The sequence below is a fragment of the Siphateles boraxobius genome, unplaced genomic scaffold, assembly GCF_051911475.1.
Source record: "Siphateles boraxobius isolate OS27281-9 unplaced genomic scaffold, OSU_SipBor_1 26, whole genome shotgun sequence".
In the NCBI taxonomy this organism is placed as follows: domain Eukaryota; kingdom Metazoa; phylum Chordata; class Actinopteri; order Cypriniformes; family Leuciscidae; genus Siphateles; species Siphateles boraxobius.
In genome coordinates this window covers 22,972,432-22,996,948 of record NW_027508876.1, presented here as the reverse complement: position 1 = coordinate 22,996,948, position 24,517 = coordinate 22,972,432, and the positions used below count along the sequence as shown (strand labels likewise).

Below are 24,517 nucleotides of genomic sequence, written 5' to 3'. Positions count from 1 at the left end.
GGGAACGTCTGCCAATTCCACTAACTGCGTTAAACGTAGCCTATAATTTGTATTATTTAAAATTACTTTTCAAATTCCAAAGCTTGTAGAAGGTTCCTATTGGCAATGCTGATCTTGTAGCCTTGAGTAAATTAACTTATCTAAGAAAATTATTCATAAAACTCATCAGTTGAGCCTATGTTTACGCTCTTCACTGACAAAGACGAAAATGAAAAGACTAGGCCTATCAGTCAAAGTTCAGCTTTAGGAGGGGAAGAAATACGGCAGGATAAGGAGACTGAGAGAAAAAGAAAGATTAAGATGAGCAGGTATTGACAAATAATCTAATGCACACTGACATGGTTTTAAAGCTATTTATTATCCATTTTTTTGGCCTTCAAAAGTCTTAAATACCACATATGTAGGTCAGAGAAATCAAAATTTTCTCGGGGGAGCATGCCCCCGAACCCCCCTACCTCACATTTAAATGCACATGGCTTTGAGGGGTGGGGGGTAATGTGGGCTGATGTGGCTACAATGCCAGGGCTCAATTTTTGACCCAGTGTTCAGCAATTTTAACATAGTATCGTCATCATATCAGTGTTGATGGACCAACATAAAACTATTAAAATATCAAGTAAATAAGTATTGTGATATGTGGTGCCACAGTGAGTGACACTCTTGTCCCAAAAAGTATTGCTATACCACGATATTCACTATGTTGTCCCACGGTGAGTCATTTTTCCCTCTTGCACCTACACAAAATTTGAGCGTTCCCCCACCAAATCCCACTTTAACCACTGTCCACAGTGAAGCATGGAGGAAGAGGTGTTGTTGTGTGGGGAGCCTTTTTAGTTGTTGGTATTGGTGAGCTACTTCACTGTAATTTACTTAAATGATCACTATGCTTTACAGGAGAATATTGAAGAATGGCTTGCTTCCCACAAATGAAAAGTTGTTTTCTAAAGAGGAATGATCCGATGTTATTTTCGAATGAGACAATGCTCCTGCCCAAATTCTAAAGAGAACCAAGAAGTGGCTTGCGAACAAGTCCATCACGCTCATGTTTTGGCCTGGTCAGAGTCCAGATTAGTGATTTGTGATAAAAACTAAATATTTTGCCATTTTTTGGCTTGGCCCATCAGTTTTACTGGCTGCTGTTCATTACAAATGCATGATTAGCATTTTGTTTTAGTAAACAATCTCCAACCATATTTTTCATCTTTAATCATTTATTTATTTGCATTTTATACGGTTGCATGTTGAAATATCTGAAAAATCTGACTAGATTAGAATAAATTTCATTGGTGAGTATCAAACTTTCATCTCAATGACGGTAACATTAAAGGGATAGTTCACCCAAAAATGAAAATTCTGTCAGTATTTACTCACCCTCATGTTGTTCCAACCCCGTAAGACCTTCGGTTATCTTCGGAACATGAATTAAGATATTTTTGATTAAATCTGAGAGCTGGATCACTCCTACATAGGCTTCTTCAGGGATTGACACTTGTCAGCCCCGAAAAGTTATTAAAGACATCGTTAAAATAGTCCAAGTGACTACAGTGGCCCAATCTTAAGTTTATCAAGCGACGAGAATACTTTTTGTGCGCAAAAACAAACAAAAATAGCAACTTTATTTCAACTATTCATTTCCTTCTCTGTTTGCCCCTAGTCAGTTAACGTAGTGTGATTGCGTAGAGCTACGTCACACGTAGGCTCACTATTGGCCGACGCTGGTCATGTGGGTGATGCGTGTGATGTACAACAACAGAAGCTTAATCTATTACACTAGTGAACTGACTCGAGGCCCACAGAGAAGGAAATGAACGAAGGTCTTACGGGATTGGAACAACATGGGTGAAATTTTGGGTGAAATTTCATGGGTGAAATTCACCCCAAATTTCATTTTTGGGTGAACTAACCCTTTAATGACGTATAGGTAACAGTAGCACTATTATAACTCCTATTGATTACCAACAACAACTATTTATAGTCCTTATGATCCCTTACTTAATTTTTAATTTATTTTATTTTTTCTAATTGACTGTAATTAATTTACACAATCTTGTGCAAAAACAAAAACCTGGTTAATTATTGTTAACTAAATGAACAACATCTCAAATTAATCAGAGCAAAATCTGATGATGCAAAAAAAAAGCTTTTTACAAATTCATTAATTTTTGCAGTTCTTTATGCCTTTCTCTTTATATATTGGTTATAAATAAGCCCAGCAATATTTTCTGAAGCCCATGGTAATAATTTAACACTAAAATTAAACAGTTGTAATTGCATTCCACTCAAATAATACCCTTCATTTCTTATTCAGAATAACTGCATATTATCCAGCGCAGCATTTACATTTCTTTTGTACCTTTACACACCCTTTCTTCTTACATTCTCATTACTCTCCCTTGCGGTTTCTTCTTACAATACCACAGAAATGTAGCTTTAGCCCTGGAGGTAAACTACTGCTACAGGAGTTTTTGACATAATCAGCACAATAAAATCTGCCTTGTTAAAGATGATGAAATAGAGTTTTCAGCCCAGGCGGGAAGAGAGAATAGCACTGATCTCTGTAAAAGCATATAGCATAGCACTGCAGCACAGTATGATGAACTGAACTCCAGTAATGTTGCATAACAGCATCCTACAGTACAGCATACCATTCTCCCCCATGTAACAAATTCCCTTAGTGTTGCTTCGATCTACTCCTCTCTATTCTTCTTTATGGATTTATGTGGGTTTTACTGTTCTCAATATGCAGATTGCAGCTCTTAAAGATATAGTTCACCCCAAAATGATAATGTTGTCATTATTTACTCATGTCAGTAACCAGACAGTTGTCACGATCACCTGTCACCACAGCACTTCATTTCCCATAATCCACCCGCACCTGACTCCTATTACCCTCATCAGCACCTCGCCATAAAAGCCTGCACCACACTCTTCTTGTGGCTCTGGTCTTTGACTAGGACACTGATCCCCTGTGTGCTTCCCGTCTCCAATCCCATCTGATTTATTCTTCTGACTCCCAATCTCCAAGTCAGTTCTCCAGCAATCTGTAGGAGAGAAAGATATAATTTACCCAAGTTATCAGTGAATCGTGTGTGTGTGTGTGTGTGTGTGTGTGTGTGTGTGTGTGTGTGTGTGTGTGTGTGTGTCTGTGTGTGTGTGTGTGTGTGTGTGTGTGTGTGTGTGTGTGTGTGTGTGTGTGTGTGTGTGTGTGTGTGTGTGTGTGTGTGTGTGTGTGTGTGTGTGTGTGTGTGTGTGTGTGTGTGTTGCAACATACCCTTGTTGGACTGATCCATCGTCCTAGTCTTCATTTTCCTGCCAATACTCATCTTTAAGTTTTCCTGTTTATAAATAAACTTAATTTTTGTTATTCACTATTCCTTTGAGTCTGTGTTTCCTGACAACAGTTGACGGTAGCCATAGTATTTATTTTCCTAGGGAAATCAATAGGGCCCAAAATAGTTTTTGCGTTCAAAAGAAACACATTCAGGTTTGGAACAGCTTGATGGTGAGTAAATGAAAACAGAACTTTAATTTTGGGGTGAATTATCCCTTTAACTAACACTGTTTATTTAAACATTCTAACCAGCCCGATGCAGCAATAATGATTCAACCAATTAGCTTGAGTTTAGGGAGAATGTTCTGAAATCACCATTACTATTTCTGCAGTTCCTTTGACTCAGATATTTATCCTAAAAATTCCTTTGTGCAACTAAAATGGAAACAAATTAGACATTTGCTGACAAACAGTACAGCGAGAATACAGAGTTAGAATATTAATAAAGTCTACATACTGTAGACTGGATAATTTTGTCCTGGAATAATTTGATTTGCATTTTATAATAATCTCATTATACTTTTGAACTGGTATACTTTTTTGAATATACTTTTGTCTCTTGGTAAATATAAGCACAGTTTGAGACATTTACTTTTTTTTCTGAAGCTCTAAAGGAGATGCATGTGACATTTTTCTCAGGAAAAAAATCTCAGAAGCAGGAAGCTAAAATTCTGCTCTCCATTTCCATTATATTTATTCTGTGTGTGTGTGTGTGTGTGTGTGTGTGTGTGTGTGTGTGTGTGTGTGTGTGTGTGTGTGTGTGTGTGTGTGTGCGTGCGTGCGTGCGTGCGTGCGTGCGTGCGTGCGTGCGTGCGTCCATGCGTGCGTGCGTGTGTGTGTGTGTGTGTGTCTATGTGTGTGTGTGTACAAAATGTACATAAGGAGCAAAAAACATTTCCATTCTTAAAGTACATTTTGGACATTAGCTATACTGAACATATGTTGAAAATTTATCAAACTAAAATATGCATTGAAACTAAAATGTATCAAAATATATTTATTTTTAATAGATCTAATTTGTGATTCTTATTTGTTTGTTTTTTCCTACTGGCAATATAAAGCAAAAATGATATTATGACATATATTATATATATACATATATATATATATATATATATATATATATATATATATATATATATATATATATATATATATATATATATATATATATATATATATATATATGTATATATATACAGAAACTTAAGTCCAGAGAATGTTTGCAGTCCATTTGGTGTGATTCCAATGGAACAGAAACCTTCACAAATTCAAGGCAAGTTGCTAAAGATTCCAAATCATCCTTTTATGTGATCTATTCCCCCTCTAGAATGCTCGCAGTGATGATTACTGTAGAGGAATCGCAGACTAAGAGAACAGATGGGAAGGAGTGATGAGAATGAACTGTAGAATCTTACCCATCAATCCTGTGTGAACGCTCTCCAAGGATTCACATGTGGTTCGGCTTCCGTCTGCCGTGTTTCCAAGTATAGACACTAAGAACACACACACTCTTGCACATACCCTCACCCCTGACTCATGGGTGGGCTACAGATGTGCACCGCCAGATGAGCATCACTGTCCCACTTAATGCCTCTTCCTCTTTTGTCTTTTATATCACTCCATCCTCCTCCCTGTCCCTTCTATTACCTCTCTCTATCTCTCCTTTTCTTTCTCAGCAGCTCTGGCCTGTACACTATTCTTACATCGTAATCAGGAAACACTTCACTGCGGCCCCTTGAATGTAACATTTAATTAACCCTGCAATTATTGCATCTGGAGCTTATTAACATATCAAATGAGCAACCGCTGGGACGCAAAAAGGAACTGGGGCTTTCGGGAGGCATTGATTACCTTTTCAATGCACAGCTTGCTTCAATATGACTCATTGTGTTTAAAGCAGCCTGTTCATTTTCCCCTGTGCTCATTTTGTAAAATGTAAATGTGTTTTAGCAATTTTTCTCAGCTCATTAGCTCGAGGTTCACTTCAGCAGCGTGCAGAGATGCTGCGGCTGAAGGAGTTGGCGGAGGTGATGCAAAATCTTTCTGCAGGTTTGCTGTGTAGGGAGAATATATGAATAATTTCTTGCTTGTTTGTTTGTTTGTTTGTTTGTTGATTACGTTAGGGCTGATGGGGACGTTTCTGTCTTAAACCTGTCACGCAGACTCTGTGATCTGTTCGATCTGAGCTGTCAGGTGCTTGTCATTTCAGAGACTTCCATACTGTATCACTTGTTAAGAAGGGTGGCACTGCAAATTTGACATCTGAGGGAGAGCAGCTCTATAATTATAGGCTGCATGTTGTGATTTCGCTTATATATTTGTGAGGTTGGTGAGGTGAGCATCACTTCTACTGTTGCTCATACTTAGGGTTGGGGGATTGTTCGAATATAACACTACATCAAGGTGTTACTGCATGTTGATGGAGCACAAAATAGATCACAGAGAAGAACATTCAGCTTTGCCATCATAAGAATACATTATGTTTTAAAGTATATTAAAATATTGCCTATATTTTTGTATAATATTCCACAATATTACTGTTTTTACTGTTATTTTTCAATATATCAAATACGTGCAGCCTTGGTGAGCATAAGAGACTTCTTTCAAAATATAAAATCTTACTGAAACCAAGCTTAAAAACGATAACTTTGTATTTCTGTGTATTTCTTTGCTGCAACAGGGCACTAAATTTCAAATGATCTATTCTTTTTGAATTACAGCATGTTTGTCTTTGACCTCCAATGTTGTTCTTTGGATCCATGGCTTGGCACAGATGGCTTTAATTGTGATTTTGCAGGCATGATGAGTTCTGCCCTCAGAAAGACAATAAGCACTTTGGCACACAATACTATGTGTTTGTGGGTAGCGGAGCATATGGAGAGACTTGCAGTAGTGAAGAGGGGTACCAGGTGCTAGGGCATTGTGATGAAGTCTTTTGTTAACCAATGGACAGCCATTGGAGTCAAAGGCGTACCTTCATAAGCAGTTTTTTTCACAAGATTGCCTTGTCCTTTAGACAAAAAGAGACAGAGAGAGATTAAGGGGTGAATAATGCAATTATTTCGGAAAGACGACACCTTTGGAGCCTGGTGAACATATGTGTGAAATCTCACATATGGCGAGAGGTCTGATTGGCCATGATCTGATCTGATGAGAAAACCTGCACAGGTGTGTTTCTACCAATCTCAAAGTCCTCAGGGGGTCAGAGACAAACTCGTTCATGAGACACCCTTCACCATCTTTCAGCACGCTACACAAATAGCATTTGGCTAGGAGCAACAAAAAAAAAGTTTTTACAGAGTTGCAGAATTTACAGTCCTCTATCTATGTTATGTCAGTTATTTTTCATAAAGCCATTTAGCAATATGTCAAGGGCTTATAGTGTTCACAGGGGTCAATATTATTGTTTTTTGTGCCACGTGTGCCAAGTGAAATTCCAACTAAGGATAGTAATATTAAAATATTAAAAGTAAGGATTTTACTTTTAATATTTATTCACTATATGTGTACACTGTTATCTATCTATCTATCTATCTATCTATCTATCTATCTATCTATCTATCTATCTATCTATCTATATCTGTCTGTCTGTCTGTCTGTCTGTCTGTCTGTCTATCTATCTATCTATCTATTTGTCTGTCTCAAATCAATTGTTTGTATTCTCTGTCTGTCATTCATTCAATTGTTTGTATTCTCTGTCTGTCATTCATTCAATTGTTTGTATTCTCTGTCTGTCATTCACTCAATTGTTTGTATTATCTGTCTGTCATTCATTCAATTGTTTGTATTCTCTGTCTGTAAATCTCGTAAACCTCCAAGCTTAAACCCTGTTACATGTTTTGTTCACATATTTCTAACCAGTTAAAAATGACAATATCAATATGAATATCATTGAATATCAGTTACATTCAAAACCATAATGCCATTCTACATCCTGTTTGCTACTGTATCTCAATTTCAAAAAAAATTATTTGAATCTTGAAAGGCTTTCTAATTCAATTCTGAAGGGCACACAACCCTAGTGTGCAGTTTGCTTATGTCCGTCCGCCCGTGTTTCATTGTTTGAGCAAACTGATAATTCTGTCCCAAGATCACCTCATTGGTTTAGCCATAAACTCATTGGGCCAGTAATGTTTGAAAGCATCACTGCACTAGTAAGCTTTTAGAGAAGTCTGCCTATGTATGGCTTGGTAGTTGTGCATGCACATTAAACTGGAATAAGAGAAAGTATTTTACAGTCGCTAGGACACATTTCTCAATACTTTTTCAAAACTCTTCACAGTTCTCCAAACCAACTTTCAGCTCGGCACAGCAGTTCATTTCACTTTCAAAATGCACTAAAACTACCAAATCACTTCATACATGTCTCAAATCAACATATTCTTCCATCACACTAGCAAAGGTTGACAGACAACAAACACACTTTGTCACCCACAAAACAATGACCTAAAAAACACTAACAACAGGTAGCATTATACAATGTTTTCTTCTGTAAAACAAGCACACCTCGCTACTGTTTAGAATTCACTCCAATATATTTTACTGGAATGAATCAGACATGATGCATTATGCTTCAATATATTTTATGTGTTTTTTTGTTTTGTTTTTTGCACAGACTAATTACAAAATACAAGAATTTGTACACACCATTCAGCGATACAGATACAATAGGAATCAGCTGTGGTTGGTCCAATTGTCCAATTGTTTTTATAGCATTTCATTTTTAGATTCGAAATATATTTCATTACAATATTACTGTAGAAATGTAGCAAATTGCTGTTTGTATTATGTTATTGTTTTGAACATAAGTTTAACAGTTTTGAAAACAGTAGGCCTATGTAAGCATGTGCAAATTGGCCTGGAATTACACAGAGTTTTGGTGGTGGTGTGTCGATGAGAAAATAATTAATGTAATGTAATTTGAAAGATGTAGTCATTGAATGCATTTTGTGCCAAAGCAATGATAAATGATCCACAGTTTAGCCCACATATACTTCTGTTGTGCTCACTGTGTGAAGAGTTTTGAAAAAGTGACCTAAGTATTGAGAAATGTGTCCTAGCGACTGTAAAAACTGTAATATCAAAATGACACTAAATTATTTTAAGAAAGAAATAACCTGATTTAATAAGAGCCCAGAAGAAAAATTTCGCTTTTCAGAAGAAAAAAGCGCTTTCCGTCAAGGTTACTAGAAGCATTTTTACCATTTCTAGTCTCCTTTTGTGTCAGTCTTTGTAGGTGCATGTCATTTCATTATCTCCGAATGTGTACTACTTTATCCTGTGATGGAAAGTATGAATTTAACAACACTCTGCTTTCACGGCGGCTCAACAAGCCGCCTTGTCTCTGGGAGGTGTGTGGCTTTGTCTAATCTAATTCTACTTTGCCGCTGCCTTGGTCATGACGTCAGCCCTTTGTGTTTCAAAGGCGAACCCACAGAAACTCGGTGGGAGGGAAATATGAAAGGAGTTATTCTGCTACAAAGAATCTGTGGCCCCAAGCAAATTCATAATTTTCACACTGATACGCTGGAGACAGTGTCTTTGCACTTAGTGCCTTTTATAGCTTTTTGAAATGTTCCGGCGCTCAGGCACACCGAGTCAGAGGAGACATTTATTCTCATCTGTCACATTAAATGACCAAACTAATCATGCTGGGGAACATCATGGAACATTTGTAACCCTACAATGGTCAATAAAAATGAAAGTCTCTCCTATTGTTAAGACCCCGATATACTCAAAGCAAAGTTTTTTTGTTTTTGTTTTGTTCTTCACTTAGGGGTAAAAAGTAGTTGGAAATATGTGGCCAGAGTTATACTGTTTGAACATCTCAATCTTTAGATGAATATGTAAATGTGCGCTGTGTGCTTTTCTATCAATAACAAAACAAACAACTAAAAGGGCAGTGGTGAATAAAACAGCAGTTACTAAGAAATCTTCTGATTATAGCGATGGATATGTTTGCACTAGCTCTGCAATTCGGCCCTTCAGTCAAGTCAGTTATTCATATACCTGTATACTTTATACAGTGTATATGCGTTATATATGTATATTTTCTTTTAATGAAGCAGTTTTACAGTATTAAACATGAAAGAAAAAACAGTCTCAGTGTCTCTTTTAATTAGAATTATAACTTCATTTTCTACTATAAAGCTGTTCTGCAGTGTGTCCATGTTTTAACTCGCGGACATCCGACCTCGACGGACTGAACAGAGGAAATTAAGGGGAGAAGATTTCCATTTAAAAGAAGCGGAGCCTCAGTTTAGACCTATTATTATGTAATCGCCATTTACCAATGGTAGATCGAAGGTGTTTACAAGCCAGAGTGAACTTTTCTGGTTGCAAACTCCTGAAATGAACTCCAAACGAACTTAGTTTTTGCCTGATTTTGTTAAAAATGACGCCACACAATTTCACTTGAAATATATCGGGCCTTTAAAGTGCTCTAGTCAGATCTGTTGAGTTGGTTGCAAACAAGGTGAATGTCTTAATGTCAACACATTACCTGTCTCAACCAAAACATGGTTCAAATTCCACAAGCACAGATATGGGTAATTTAATGTCTCTGGTTAATTAGCAAACATGTTTAACCATTGATTGACCATAGCATGAGATGATTGCTGTCTTTCTTTGAAAATAACTTATTCAACTTCACTGAATGAAGTCTAACTTAGTATCAACTTCAATAGTCATTTAGGTGAAGTATATAATGTCCTAGGTTATCTGGGTGATCTTTAACTTGTGGACATGAGCCTATGAGATTAGATCACACTTTTATTAGAAATTTGAATACATTAAAATAAATATATCAAAGTGTGATTAACTTGCAGTACGGGTCACCGACCCTTTGGCAACACAATAAAATTATAATTTTTAACCCTTTTTAAAAAAAAACTAATAAATAGAAATAATTATTAATGAACCAAACCATTTTGTAATCATTTATGTCCTGTTTCGTGTTTTAAAACAACGCAAATGGTTAACAGCTCTGAAAAACCCTTCAACACATTACATGGTCTGTTTGTGACCTTTCTAAGCAGAACAAGTTAAACACATTTCTGAATATCTGCACATCACAAAGTCAGTACAAGGGTGCAGAATGTAACGGTACAGGAAGTGCTTCCTGTTCTGTGAATCAGTAGATGTTTAGTGTTCAGTGGAATTCAAGAGCAACATGCACTTTACTGCTTCTGTTTAAAATGAGCTGTCTGATGTGTGAAGGTGTCCTGATATGACATGAATATGATCTTCTACTGTTTTAATAAACAACGCTGAATGATGAAACAACTCTTATTCTTCTGAATTGAATTTAGTTAAGGTTTCTCTTATAAAGCTGATACTATAGCACATCTGCATTATTAAAAGTCGTAAAGGACAACATGGCTTTTATATTTTATTTTATTTTATGAGTGAAGCAAGGTTTATCATCACCAGTGACAAATTCTCACCCAAAAATCAAATCATTTATTTCCAATGAAAATCATTCACATTACATTAATACGATGCAACATTAATACAATTCAGCAGCAATGAGCTCAATGAGTTTAAAATTAATTTGATCAAAAAATGCAAACCATCTGCATTACAAAGGGGTGTATTGATTACAAAATAATACAAACGTGACACTAGACATTTTGCATGGCATCTAAAATGCTGTTTGTCTGGTTTAATGATGATTTAATGATCATCTTTGGGTTGGACTTTAAGATCACTGGTCAATAAGGAGAATAATTAAAGGCAGTTTAACTTAGAGTTGGGTTACATGTGTCCTTACTCATTATAGGAACTTGAACCACTTACTTGCTTCAATGCTTTCAACCCCAAAAGGCAAATAACTGCAGTTAAAGTCAGGGACACTCAGACAATGTTCTGTGCAAGGCTAAGTCAGATGTGATGAATTACACCAACAACGGCAATTGTCAGTCTCTGGTCCTTCTTACAAAAACATTTAATTAAATGAGTTCCCAGCTCTCATGCACTGATTATCACTGGGTTTCAATGAATGAAGACTTACCTTTAGAACAAGCATTCCTGAACAACAGTAATAACTTCGTCAGTTAGTATTGTGGAATTTTTGTATTGAAAAGGGCAGGAAATGGGAAATATAATCTTCACTTTGCAGGAGTCCAGATGAGCTCAAGTCACTAGACTCAGCCGTCTATAATGGAAACTCAATTAACCTGACTAGAGATTGAAGATGGATGTATATTTGCACAATCAATATTAGTCATTATCTTGCAATTTACAGGCCGTATTTACAAATTAGGTTACTGTGTGCAATGACTTCCTATAGGTCATATGACCAAAGTAAGTGCTTTTTCATCCATCCATCCATCCTCCAAACCGCTTGTCTTTTGTAGAATTGAGGGGATGACGGAAAAGGTATTTAAAAATGGTGCTTTATCCTTGTCAAAAAAAAGTAAAGGTATACCCAAAAATTTGAAAATACTTTCACCTACCCCAGCTAGAGAATTTGTTCCATTGAAATCACAAAACAAAATGCATCCAAACGTGTCCCTGCTCTTGATATACAATCAATGATGAACATCTTTGGTTTTAATGAGAAAAAATAAGAATCAACTATACGAGAGGGGTTTAGAACTCAGAACCTCTGGCATGCTCAACAAAAGTTCTACCGCTAGACCTCACAAACATCAGTAGATCTATGTATTTATTCACTAACATGAAGAATCTCAGGACTAACAACATATTGTATTAATAGATGTAAGGATAAAACCATCACATTAAACTTGAGTTCTATCTATATTTATAACTTTATAAAATATAATCACTGGCTTCCGGAGTTCCGGCCGAGGAGTGATCTCTGACCAAACACATGATGTATTGACGAGCGCTGAAGTGCAGGAATAGAGCAAAACAAAACACTGGTCATGAATTAGAAATCTAAAATAAGAGTTTTTCAAAGAGAAATTTTGGAGGAGCTGGAGTTTGTTGCTAGCCCTAGGGTCAGAGTTCACCCCGTAGCCGGAAGCTAGTGATTATGAATTTAAAAATATGGATATTTTTCTTACAAAAACTCCTGGAGCCATATAGATTCATTTTGTGATGGATGGATGTGCTTTTTTTCGGCTTCAAAATCCAAGTTTCCATTCACTCCCATTATAAAGCTTGAAAGAGCCAGGATATTTTTTTAATATAATATAATATAATATAATATAATATAATATAATATAATATAATATAATATAATATAATATAATATAATATAATATAATATAATATAATATAATATAATATTTTAATATAATGTGTTTGGCTGAAAGAAGAAAGTCATACACACCTGATGGCTTGAGGGTTAGTAAATTATGGGATCATTTTCATTTTTGGGTGAAATAACTTTTAACTGAATAATTTAGTGACAATATTTCAAAAGGATTTCTGTAATTTTGACAGATTTACCTGCTTTAGAAACATTACAGTAAACCCTGCTAAAATGGATTAGAAGTGAAAAGGAGAGACAATTACATTTGAAAGAATCTGTGTGAAAACAAACCTGGAAAAAGACGTGAGGATTTGGGAATAAAACAAGAGATCTTTATGCATTCCAGTGAATTATTTATAGGATATATCATAAATTAAATTGTGGGAGCAGACCACAATTGCGCAGTAGCCTATATGTTGTCTTTTTTCACGTTGTTACAGCAGAATACGCAGGGTAAAAGAAAAAAATCAGGAGGAAAAGTATAGTGACTGAAAAAAGCTCATGCCATTGATATTCTTATTATACCATGTCACATTAAAATACCAAGAGTTGATATTCTCATCTGAAAATAGAACATGAAGGAAATGTGTACAGATCATTCAGTCAAATGGATGGATAAGGTTTATTTGTAGAGCAACCTTGTGATTTGAAATGATTTGTTTCAGTCTTTTTGATTGGAACTTACCCAAACTGGTAGGGCCTCCCATAATCTGAAACACAGTAGGCTCGTTAGGAAAAAGGTGGATAGAACCATAATTCCGAATCGACCAATGACATGAGGGGGTGTGACAATCTGTTCTTTCAATTAGGGTTATCGCAATTTAATAAAACTAAAACCATAAAAACAGTGTTAGGCCTACTTGAAATGCATTTTGTGAAAGAACATTGTTTTGGTTGTACTTCGAGTCTGTGTGACCGTGCGGATGAATATGGTTTGCAAAAAAAAAAATAATTACATAGTGTACCTTTAACTAAAAATAACTAAAATACAAACTAATAAAAACTATAGACAGAAGAAGCAATAACTAATATTTATTAATGACAAAAACACACAACAAAAATTATAAACTCTAAAAATAAAACAAACAAAAATTCAAAACTAATTCAAAATATTTAAAAAACGATAAGCCTAGTTTCTTAATGATACTGAAAGCATAACATTGATTTCAATCAATTTTCGCAGTTGTATGGTAAAAAAAAAATGCTATAGTCTAAACATTAATGAGCTTACAGTATAGTAGATGGTGAAATGTTTTATTTTTCATATTGTATGATTTAGCAACATAAAATGCTGTGATGGCTCCGCTGTATAATATCATTTCATTTATTTGCTAATGGACTCTCTCGCATAGAAAAACATTGCTGATTGCTTCATTGAAGTGACGATAGAGAGAGTTCACTTTTGTATTATCAACAAATACGCCTGGGATCAAGCGATCCATTTCAGCTGAGCTGACATTAATGCAGAATTTTCCATAGATATGTAGTCAGGTGAACTGTACTGTGAGGCTGACACTAAAGGTGCGCTTAAAGCTCATATAATCATTAGTGTTTGAGATAAAAGGGGTTAAGGTCAGGCTTCCTACTGAAATTTTAGACTGATAAATGGAGTAAATGACTTTGGGGAAAATTGAAGGCAAAGCAGATTTTAATGGAACATCATTCAAAAGCTGTACAGGGTCTATGTGGGTTCGTTCACAGTCACGACAGCCACATTTAACATAATATAGGCTTACTTCTAAGCCTTATTGTCTCTGATAGTGTGTTCTGAAATGGAACATTTAAGACCTAAATATATTGCTTTACTTGCACTTAGGCTTAAATTCAAAAGCCTTAGAGGTTCAAAAGCCTTCCTGTGTCACAAATCAACCATGCCCATCAATCTCTGTCTCTGCTTTTAGATGTACTTTGAAAAAAAGCTTAAATGCCAGAACTATAAGATGTAAGAACACGTTAAAGGTTTTTAAAGAAAGGAAACCATTTGTATATGTTATCAAAATTTCATATAAAGACAGTTTTATATATATATTAATGTATCATACATTTTTATAAATAGTGTAGGATGGGGGAAGATGCCCCCCCTTAAGAACAATGGGGATTTACTTTTAAATGGTTACATATTTAGATATAAGTTTAGCATGTGCAGAATGATGATCCACTAGCCAATGTGCTATTCTAGGAAATAAACAGAAACATTTGCTAATTTAGTTGGTATAGCATAACATACATGTCAAATATTAAAAGAGTGGTAAGATGGCCCCTATGGGGTAATTGGCCCCCCTACCTAGAATAGGATTCGTCTGAAATGTAAAATTTTCCTATGAATATTTCATACAGGCATATGAATATTTACTTATTCAATTGCCCATATTTTAATTGAAGATATGTCATAATAGCAACACAAATGCAAATTTAATGGTTTCACTCAAATAGTTTTAAAGTGCCCTATTATGCTATTTTAAAGAACCCTAATGTAGTTTTGGAGTTTCTTACAACAGGTTTACATGCATCAAAGGTCAAGAAACTGTTTAATTTTCTCATAATATACATTTGCATTTCACCACATTTTCAATGATTCTCAAACAACTCATCAGATGAATCAATCTCTCTAAATCCCTCCTTTCCGCGAGCTACTCTGCTCTGATTGGCCAGATAGCTCAGTCTGTTGTGACTGGTTAACCGCGTCCGCGTACAGCGTGCGCGTCGAAAACAAAACGCCCATTGCCATAACAACGTCAGCTCTGCATGTCCTGAGGCTTCCTACACCGTAAACTAAAAACAGTAACGAAGAATAACGTAGATTTTACCTTATCAATCTCAGCGCGAGTCCGATGATGAAACTTTGGAAGAACTATTCATTTAACCCGAACCTCCATCGCAAGGACAGAGCAGGACGTTTCTCAGTGATACGCTACTTACTTAGATACGCTACGAACTAATCCTTTGACAAGTGCATGTCCATCAACAAACCGATTATTTTACTTGTAAGTAAGTGGGCGGCCAATATGCTAATGTTTCGTATTGACGTCACAACGAAACGGCTTATGACTCGTTTGAAAAACGAATAATTTCATTGACTCAGAGTCGACTCTTACCTTTGGAAGACAATGGGTCTCATTCATGAAACATTCGAGTAAATATGTGAGTGATTTGCGCGTAAAGAGACCTTTCCGAAAACTCTTCTCCTGATTCACAAAAAGGCCTACTTCGTAACCGTCAGATGTGATAGTGAAATGTATGTTTGTGTTAATGAATTCCAAACAGTCGTAAATGGCGCGTGCGTGCACGCTCATTCTCAATTACCATAAATCCCGCCCATTAAATCCGACTGACAACTATATATGGGCATCATATTATGACACAAAACGAAGGATTTCAACATGTCTTCTCAAAAGCGAATGAAAAAGAATAATTTCTCAGGTGCAGAAATTGTAATTTTCTCTGAAAATACACCTTTTGCGGAGCGCTCTAACTGCCAAATCTAGCAAAAGTGCTATATCAGCCATTGTAAATGTTTCGTGTTGTGCCTGATTTTGGAACAATTTCCATAACAATTTAGGGGGTATTAGTTTGCTCAGCCCTATTGAAAGCAGTTACTGTAATTATTTGATTAAAGTGTTCCGTTTTCAGATGCTATTCCTGGCTCTCATAATAAAAGCAAAAAGAAAAACGTATGTATTTACTATATACCTGTATAATATTTTTTTCAAAATGCTGTGTAAATATGTATCCGATTAAGGTGAATTAAAATGGAGCCTTATTAATGAGCAAAACGTTCGGATGTTAAGCGCACTATTTACTTGTGGCTGGGAGCAGGTGTAGATTTCTTTCGTATCAACTAACATTTGGAAAATACGAACATTTTAATGAATCCGAAAATTTACGCCAGAGCCACTTTACACACGATTTACACAAAAATTCGTTCTGCTCGTGAATGAGACCCATTAACTTTATATACAGTGACCTTTCAGATTTAAAACTTTGCACGATGTTTTCATTCAATTAGAGCTATGTTACACTAAATGAAAGGTAATTTTCAAAAATCCATAATAGGGGCCCTTTAATGAAAGCAAAGATATAGGCTATGGAATGTATCTTTGAAAATAAAATCTAATTCATGGAAATACTGTATAACAATGAAGTTAAATACAATAATTATTCAATTAAAAAATAATAACACTAGTAACAACATACCACGTGGGGCCCTCTGTGCCAATTCTGGCTTCTAATTCAATTCAAGGTTCTAGTTTTATCTTTTTACTTCAAAATAAAAACTATAACTTTTACTCCACAATTCTAAAAAACATTAATGTGTCCACAAATCCCTCATTAACATATAGAAAAAAACCAAAAAACATTTTGATATTCAACATAATACAGTGTCAAATAACACTATTTTCCAGAGACACAAAATTAGATCAATTAACCTCACAAATGTTGATATTCTGATAAAATTACTAAAAAAAAACCTTTCATCAATTCATCAAAAGTGCTGCGATGAAAATGTGTGCCATCTATGGTCAGGATAAAAAATTAAGGTAGAGTGGGGGTTTGGGGGCATCTTACCTCAACCTACCCCAGTATTCATATGTATGGATGAATTTTACAATATTTCATTGTCACCCGTCGTACTCCTCTGTGTCGCCCCCTATCAGTTCTGTGTGGCTCAGCGGCACTAACTAAATCTCCTCAATTACTACAGGATTGATGTTTTGGTTCTCGTAAGAAATTTATTTGTGCTTCTAAGCACTGTCTGGCATGAAGTGAATTGCTTATTTTCAGTTAACTTGTGTGCACCATATAACATTTAACTGTTTATTATTAGAGTCGACTTATTAATAGAAAATACGCTTATATATATATATATATATATATATATATATATTTTTTTTTTTTTTTTTACCAAGAAGGGGGGTCTGTGGAATTTTCCAAAGAACATGTTTTAAAATGTATCATTATATTTCGCTATCCTTGGCATCAAAAATATAAAAGAGCATTACAGTCCACATTATTTTTTATTTTTTATTTTTTTGCTTCTCAAAAAAAATGCAAACGGGAACTCCAAACGAAGCATTAAAGCCCTTAGTGAGAGTTTGATGTGTGTGGGGGAAAGTGGGTGTCGCTGTGTAGAATAATTATACGAGACAAGGGAGGTATTTTCTGACTAGTCGCTTCACAGAGGACTCAACAACTCAAGGTCTGAGCACTGCTGTTCCTTCATCTGCAGTAGCTTACGAGTCCCGTGAACGGATTTGATCTGGATTTTCGACAGGTAACGTTATAGGGCCGGTCGAAATGTGGATGTAATGTATCCAAGCACACATTGTCTCGAGATCCCGAACTCTTAATTGGACCTATGATGATCTGTCTACGAAGAGACGCGAAGGGTGCAAGCCACCACAGAAGCCTCGCGGACGGTTGTTGTCTGAGAAATGATAACAAATGAACGACACGGAAAGGAACATGGTTGAAAGGACCAGTAAATTTCTGTTGATCGTCGTCGGATCGGTCTTCTTCATGCTGATTTTGTACCAGTACGTGGCGCCCGGGGTGATAAACTTCGGCTCCCCGCACGGGTACCTTCTCGGTGAAGAGGACATGACCATTTTCCCCACTCCGGATCCACACTATGTGAAAAAGTACTACTTCCCTATTAAAGATCTAGAGCGCAATATCGATTTCGAAATCAAGGGAGAAGACGTTATTGTGTTTCTCCACATCCAAAAGACCGGCGGGACAACCTTCGGGAGACACCTGGTCCAAAATGTTCGACTGGAGCTTCCGTGTGATTGTAGACCGGGGCAGAAGAAGTGTACTTGCTACCGGCCGAACCGAAAGGAGACCTGGCTGTTTTCTCGGTTCTCCACCGGCTGGAGTTGCGGTTTACATGCGGACTGGACCGAGCTCACCAACTGCGTCCCGGGAGTTCTCAACAAAAAAGAGAGCAAGTCGAAAAAAATTAGGTGAGTTTGTTTGTTCGTTCGTTGTTTGCTTGTTACAGCCCTAAGTGTTTAAAACATTCAGTGTTGCGAAGAGTTACTGAGAACGTAAGTCAAATGTTGGGTTTATCGTTGCCTGTATAGATAACATTAAGGTTTTAAACTGTTTTTCTGTTTAAAATCACTTCACGACTTCTCCAGTCGTGCATAAACAACATAATTTCTGTAGCCTATTTGTTTTCGCTTAGAAAACGTTCAAGTTGCCGTTTACCCAGTCAAGCTTACAGTATCAGTTTCACGAAGGAAAAAATATACTTTAATCCGTCATATTTGTTACCGACTCCGAATGTGAGTTTCGTTTGGGCAATATCGCTTAAATTTTTTGCTTCATATACTGCTTCGGTACGGGATGGTGTTTCCTCATTTGTTTTACCGAAGTTATGCTGAAAGAGTTGAAAGGGACATTCCACGGCTTTTCCATTTTGAAGTATTTTGTTTAAAAAAAAAAACATTTAATCAGACAAAAAATATGATTTAGGTAGATAATTTTCATCTGTAGTAGTCTCTGGGACTTATGTATTGCTAATAGCTAATATATTGCCATATTAAGATGTTGTATTGTTGTGCCTTTGAAAAGGCTGATGGGAAGTTGACAGTTTAGCCATTAGTCATGTGTTCAAGCCAAGGTAACGTTAGTGGCACTACAATTCTTTTGTTCGAAAGATTTAATGCTTACGTTTGACATGTCCCTATTTTTAATAATCAGTTGTTTTCTATGTATCATGGTTACAGGACTGACTAAGACCGCACTGACTAATTTGACACTTGTCCTTAAAGCGTTTATACATCCTGATGTCATTATGACATTTAAAATAAACATATTATTAATGGAATATTACAATTAAGTTGAAACTTTTATTTAGTCCCTTGAACTTGACCTAAAGGGTTAGGGTTAGTTTTCTAACTACCACTGTAGTAATAGTTAGTTTATTGCTCCATCCCTTTGAGTTTAAACTCAACAAATTGACTGTAGTAACTATGGTATTTTGGTGGAAACTGTGGTTCCACCTCACGCAGGGCTTGAACCTATAAAGGGTTGAAGTTTATAGTTTTAACCAGTAAGCTATATCACCCCTATTTCGGTTTTGCATGTCAATTTTTTAAGCTGACCACAAAATTAAGTGGCTCAGTTGTGTTTGTCACAATGACTAAAAATACCAAAGCAGTTTCAGTTTATACACAAGGAAGCTCTCCAGCTGTGTAACCAGTTAACTCAGACGCACAATGGGGTGTGTTTTAGCAGGCCTGCAGGGAGAGCTGAAATAACATGCTGATATCTTGCTATTCCGGACAGCTTAAAAAGATGTCTTTCATGACTTCTCTGTGCATTTAAATGGATACTGTGACTCATGTTCCAGAGTAACTAAGTGCAAGGAAAAGTCATCCTAGAACTTGCCTTGCCTTTCATTTTCCCAGGTGGTTTTCTAAAGGAATTTTTTTTGACTCTGCTGGGGAACTTTGTGGAATGACTGAGCATTCCAGTGTACCTTTAGCAAATGGCCAGTTAACCTCTTTAAACCTCTAATTGCAGGATGTTTTACTTCAGGCAAGACCTTCTAGATCCATAGGTTTCTCAAACACTGAATAGCCACATTCTGCCAATTGTTGGCTAGGCTGATGGAAATTGGAAATTTCATGGATGGTTATGCCCAATAACTGAAAGAGAGGGTTTAAAAGCTGGCCCAACTAGCCTAATAGGTATCCCACTGGCTGAGTGCATCACACATGCCTTGATGCACAGGCCTAAGTGACTCGCACTACCAAGAGAGCCATCAGTTGTTACTGGCTGATCTCAACGGCGCCACACCATCAGCCACAGCCACACTTAAACAAGTAGAATGCCGTTCACACTCCCCTGCTGTTGACATGTTTTCAAGATGGAATCGCCATGTGTTCAGTGACTATAAAGTGCTTTATAGAACATAATTCACTGGGTTTTAATACAGAGAGATAATGTGACCCTGTAGGAAGGTTAAGTTCAAATCTCTAGGAAAGTTTTAAAATGGGCAAATGCATTGCATATTAAGAATGTTCACATGCTAATAAAATTGATGGTATGCACAATATATCAGTACTATATCAGTTATCAGACTATTAAAATATTTATTATTAAGATTATATTTGCCATCATCTAATTCTCACTTGAAGTTAATCTAGATACTTTTTTATAAAAACTCTAAATGTAATCTTTAGAAAATATCACATTGAATATCAATCTCTAGTCGCTGCTCTAGTATCTAACTCTAGTCACATGCTAACTATTGATTCTACTAGTTGACAACCTCCTCTAATGTGTTTTATGGTGGAGGCAGTTGCTTGTTAAGATTATCATAAAATTTAGAGTAAAGGACAAGGTTAATTATCTTTCCTTCCCCTGGGTGTGTGTGTGTGTGTGTGTGTGTGTGTGTGTGTGTGTGTGTGTGTGTGTGTGTGTGTGTGTGTGTGTGTGTGTGTGTGTGTGTGTGTGTGTGTGTGTGTGTGTGTGTGTGTGTGTGTGTGTGTGTGTGTGTGTGTGTGTGTGTGTGTGTGTGTGTGTGTGTGTGTGCGCGCGCGTGTGTGCACGCCGATGAGAGAAGGAGAGCAATTTGACTCTCAACCAGAAATAGAATGGTTAGTTGCACTTGAGGAAAATGTTGTAACTGATAGTTTGGATGGGGTCTACCGTCTCTGCACTACTGATTTAACATCACATGCGTTTGCATGGAGAGGTGTTGTTTAAATGACTCATTTGTGATTTGTGACTGACTATGAATACTTTGTGTATCTTGTGTTCATAATAGGCCTTTATCACACTACCGTGTTCACACTACCGTAGCACGGGATTGTTGTGATTTCAAATTCAGAACAGATACTTCTTCTAAAGACACCAATTTCATTTTACAATCATTGAGTATTGTGAAACAAGAAAAAAAAAGGTGTTGTAATATCTGTACACGTTTCGTGATTTGCTACAAGTCTTTAACCTAACTATAATGATAACAACATAGAGGAATAATATTCAGTTTTTCCCACAGGATTTTCTGAGACTTCATTCAAAGGGGGGTGTGCAAGCAATACTGTATGTGTATGCGCAATACTTTATAGTCTGACCACCTTATTTTATTAGAGAACTGCAAGATTACGATACAAACAACATAGCAATAAAGAGCATTCAAATTAGACAAAGCTTAACATATGAATTACGACTAAAGTCTATATTTGGGGGATTAAATTAAAGGTTTAGGGGAAACGTATTGTATTAAACAATGTTCACGTTTTTTCACAGTTTACTTCATAATGCAATCATCAATAATTAGATCAAATTGAAGTTGTTTAAATAAAGGAATATTTCCAGCCCATGCACAATACACGAAATTAACTGGTTTGGGTTGAGTTATATCCTCCGTGTTTGAGTGTAATGATTTGATAGCATTATAATGTAGTGTAGACACAAATTGATGTTAATATAATGCAAAATTAAAGAAAACAGCTTTAAAAACAAAATTAAATCAGTCAGATAATTCCTCTGGCTGTAACTTGAGCTGCGTGCTGCCCATTAATCTCATGGCTAGCAACACCGGTAGCGTTGACAATCGCATCTCTCAGATAATGTGACACAATAAAATAAAAGATGAAATGCATAGGGTCTATATAAACAGTTTTAAATATTGTCGTTTATTAAGTTTGACTAAATTAGTTTATTTAAATTTTCTTCTCAAAACTGGCGCTACTAAACACTACTAATTGGAGCCGGTTGTGAAGACGCTGACTGTTATAAAGGCCAATACAGAAATGCAAGTACAAGTTAGTATAAGCAGAACAGCTTCAAACAACCTTTAAAATATTTAAGCAAACTCAGCAGATTTCACAGTGTGTCTGTAAAGAACAACATTTTTCACTTTCTTATGAAAATGTAAGTGGTATGAGTGGCCAAAACCTGTGCCACAATGCAAGATTGATGACAGGTTGGCTGCTAAGGTGTTTTGGATGGTTGCTAGGTGGGTTCTTACTAGGTCAGGTCAAACAGTCCATCTGCTGGTTTGTGCTTCGATTTAAGTCTATACGTTGTTTTTCCCCTCTTTTTTCCCCATATTATTATTGGTCTGAGGGGATTTGTAAGTCTGATAAAAGATAAATAGTAATCAACAAGTCAAATTATTGGGGTATTAATCATGTCAATAGCACAAACTACTTAATACTTAGCATTTTGAAGAACTCTCTGCATTCTGCCCTCACTGTAAACCCTAACACTCAAAATAATTAATTGGTTTGAATAGGGCCAACTTAAATTATATAAATTAGTTAAATCAAATTAACTTTTATGAGTATTTGGAACTTTCTTTTTCTTTCAAGTTCACAGAACTGATATCATTTAGGCCTAAGTAAACTGAACTTTCATTGTTTTGAGTTTTATGAAATTATTTCTTTTGATTTAGAGTAGACCAACTTAAGTTCAACTGAAACTGGGCTGGGATTTCTATTTCCCAGCATGCTTTGCTGATGGCACTCGAAAGGGAGAGTAAATGTTAAAATTGAGTGTAATATCATGTTTTTTGTGCAAGATTAATGTTAAAGCAGCACTATGAAGCTGTTCAGTTAAGCTAAAAAAAAACTGCAGAGTTATTGGAATGGTTATATGACTCTTTTCGGGTTGAATGGTGGTCGTCTCGCCCCCCTCTGGTGCCTGTGAGTGGAAAAACCGCACTTGCAACTTTGGGCCGTCGTCAGCGTCAGGAAGTATCGCGTGATTTCAGCTCTCGCGATGTAACGAACTGCTTTACGGCACTGCACACATTACACACATACACGCCCCCATCCAGATCCGGCTAGCTATAAGAACAACGACGATGGCTTAACTGGCATATAAGAAGCAGAAAAGTAGGAAAGCATTGTCGGAGGAACAGAGAAAGAGGAAACGGCAGACTGACCGAGCAAGGAGTCAGACACGAGTAAATATCAGACCTGCGTTTTCAGAATGGAGAAAAAAACGAAGAAAGCGCGGTCGGAAGAGTCTAGAAAAAGGTAAAGAGAATCTGACAGCGCGAGGAACCGGACAAGAGTCCCACTGAGTCAGGCTTTCACTGTTAAAGTTGATTCCTGCGATTATCATGAGAACAGTTGTCAATATCTCATATAATTATCAGGACATAAATAAGCCTACATGTTGTCAATAGTGTAAATCAGCGCAATTTGCAAACTTTTATGATAAATTGCAATAATCATGTTAACAACATCATAATAAAGGACATTGTTATGAAATAATGCGACGTACATGATGTAACTTTATTGATGTCATCTGGCATTTAGGCTCAGGTAAGCCTAACGCGGTAGGCTACTTTATTATTATAAAGTGCAGAGGCCGTGAGTGCAGATCATAGACTGTCACGCTCGGCTTGAGTTGTATTTACGACAGTAACGTTAAATACAAGTACTCTACAGCGACTCGCTGTTTGACAAAAACGGAATACCTGCATAGTGCTGCTTTAAGTGGCAGATTAGTGACTAATGTTTTGTTAAACTCATTTAGAAGAATTTCTGTTAATGTTGATTTTAGGAGAGTTACTACCATGGTGACAAGTGGTGCATGCGGCTTGGTTTGAGAACAATGTTAAAAGCTTTGGATTGCTGTTCTTATTGTTGTTAAGCAAGTTACACGCTATTGTTAATATTGTTAACATTAGCAAATGAGCAAGTTAGCATATATTAAACTAAAATAGCTAGTTAAGTTTATACTAATACAAATGTTCACTTGGAAGTTTCATGAAAATGTTAAATTAGATGTATGAATTAGTTTATTTCAAGTAAAGAACAATTAAAATGTACGAGTACAAGCTAAAAATCTGCCAGTTCTGCTTACTTAAACTTTAAATTTCTTAATATAAAATTTTTAATTTACAGTGCTGTGCTTAATCCATCACCCACACATGTTAGTTTTCTCCTAAGCAAGCCGCTATTGACAGCTTTAAGTCCAATCTGTCTGTAGCC

The 24,517-nt window shown here is 36.3% G+C and overlaps 1 protein-coding gene across 1 annotated transcript in view; it reads left to right on the top strand.

The window, feature by feature from the left end:
• Positions 1 to 17,638: 17,638 nt before the first annotated feature.
• The window catches only part of hs6st1b (heparan sulfate 6-O-sulfotransferase 1b), a 67,716-nt gene continuing 60,837 nt past the window's right edge, over positions 17,639 to 24,517 (top strand). The window contains exon 1 of the mRNA XM_077245020.1: positions 17,639 to 18,517. Coding sequence (XP_077101135.1) covers positions 17,997 to 18,517 — 521 coding nt within the window. The 5' untranslated portion in view covers positions 17,639 to 17,996. The remainder of the gene's footprint in view (positions 18,518 to 24,517) is intronic.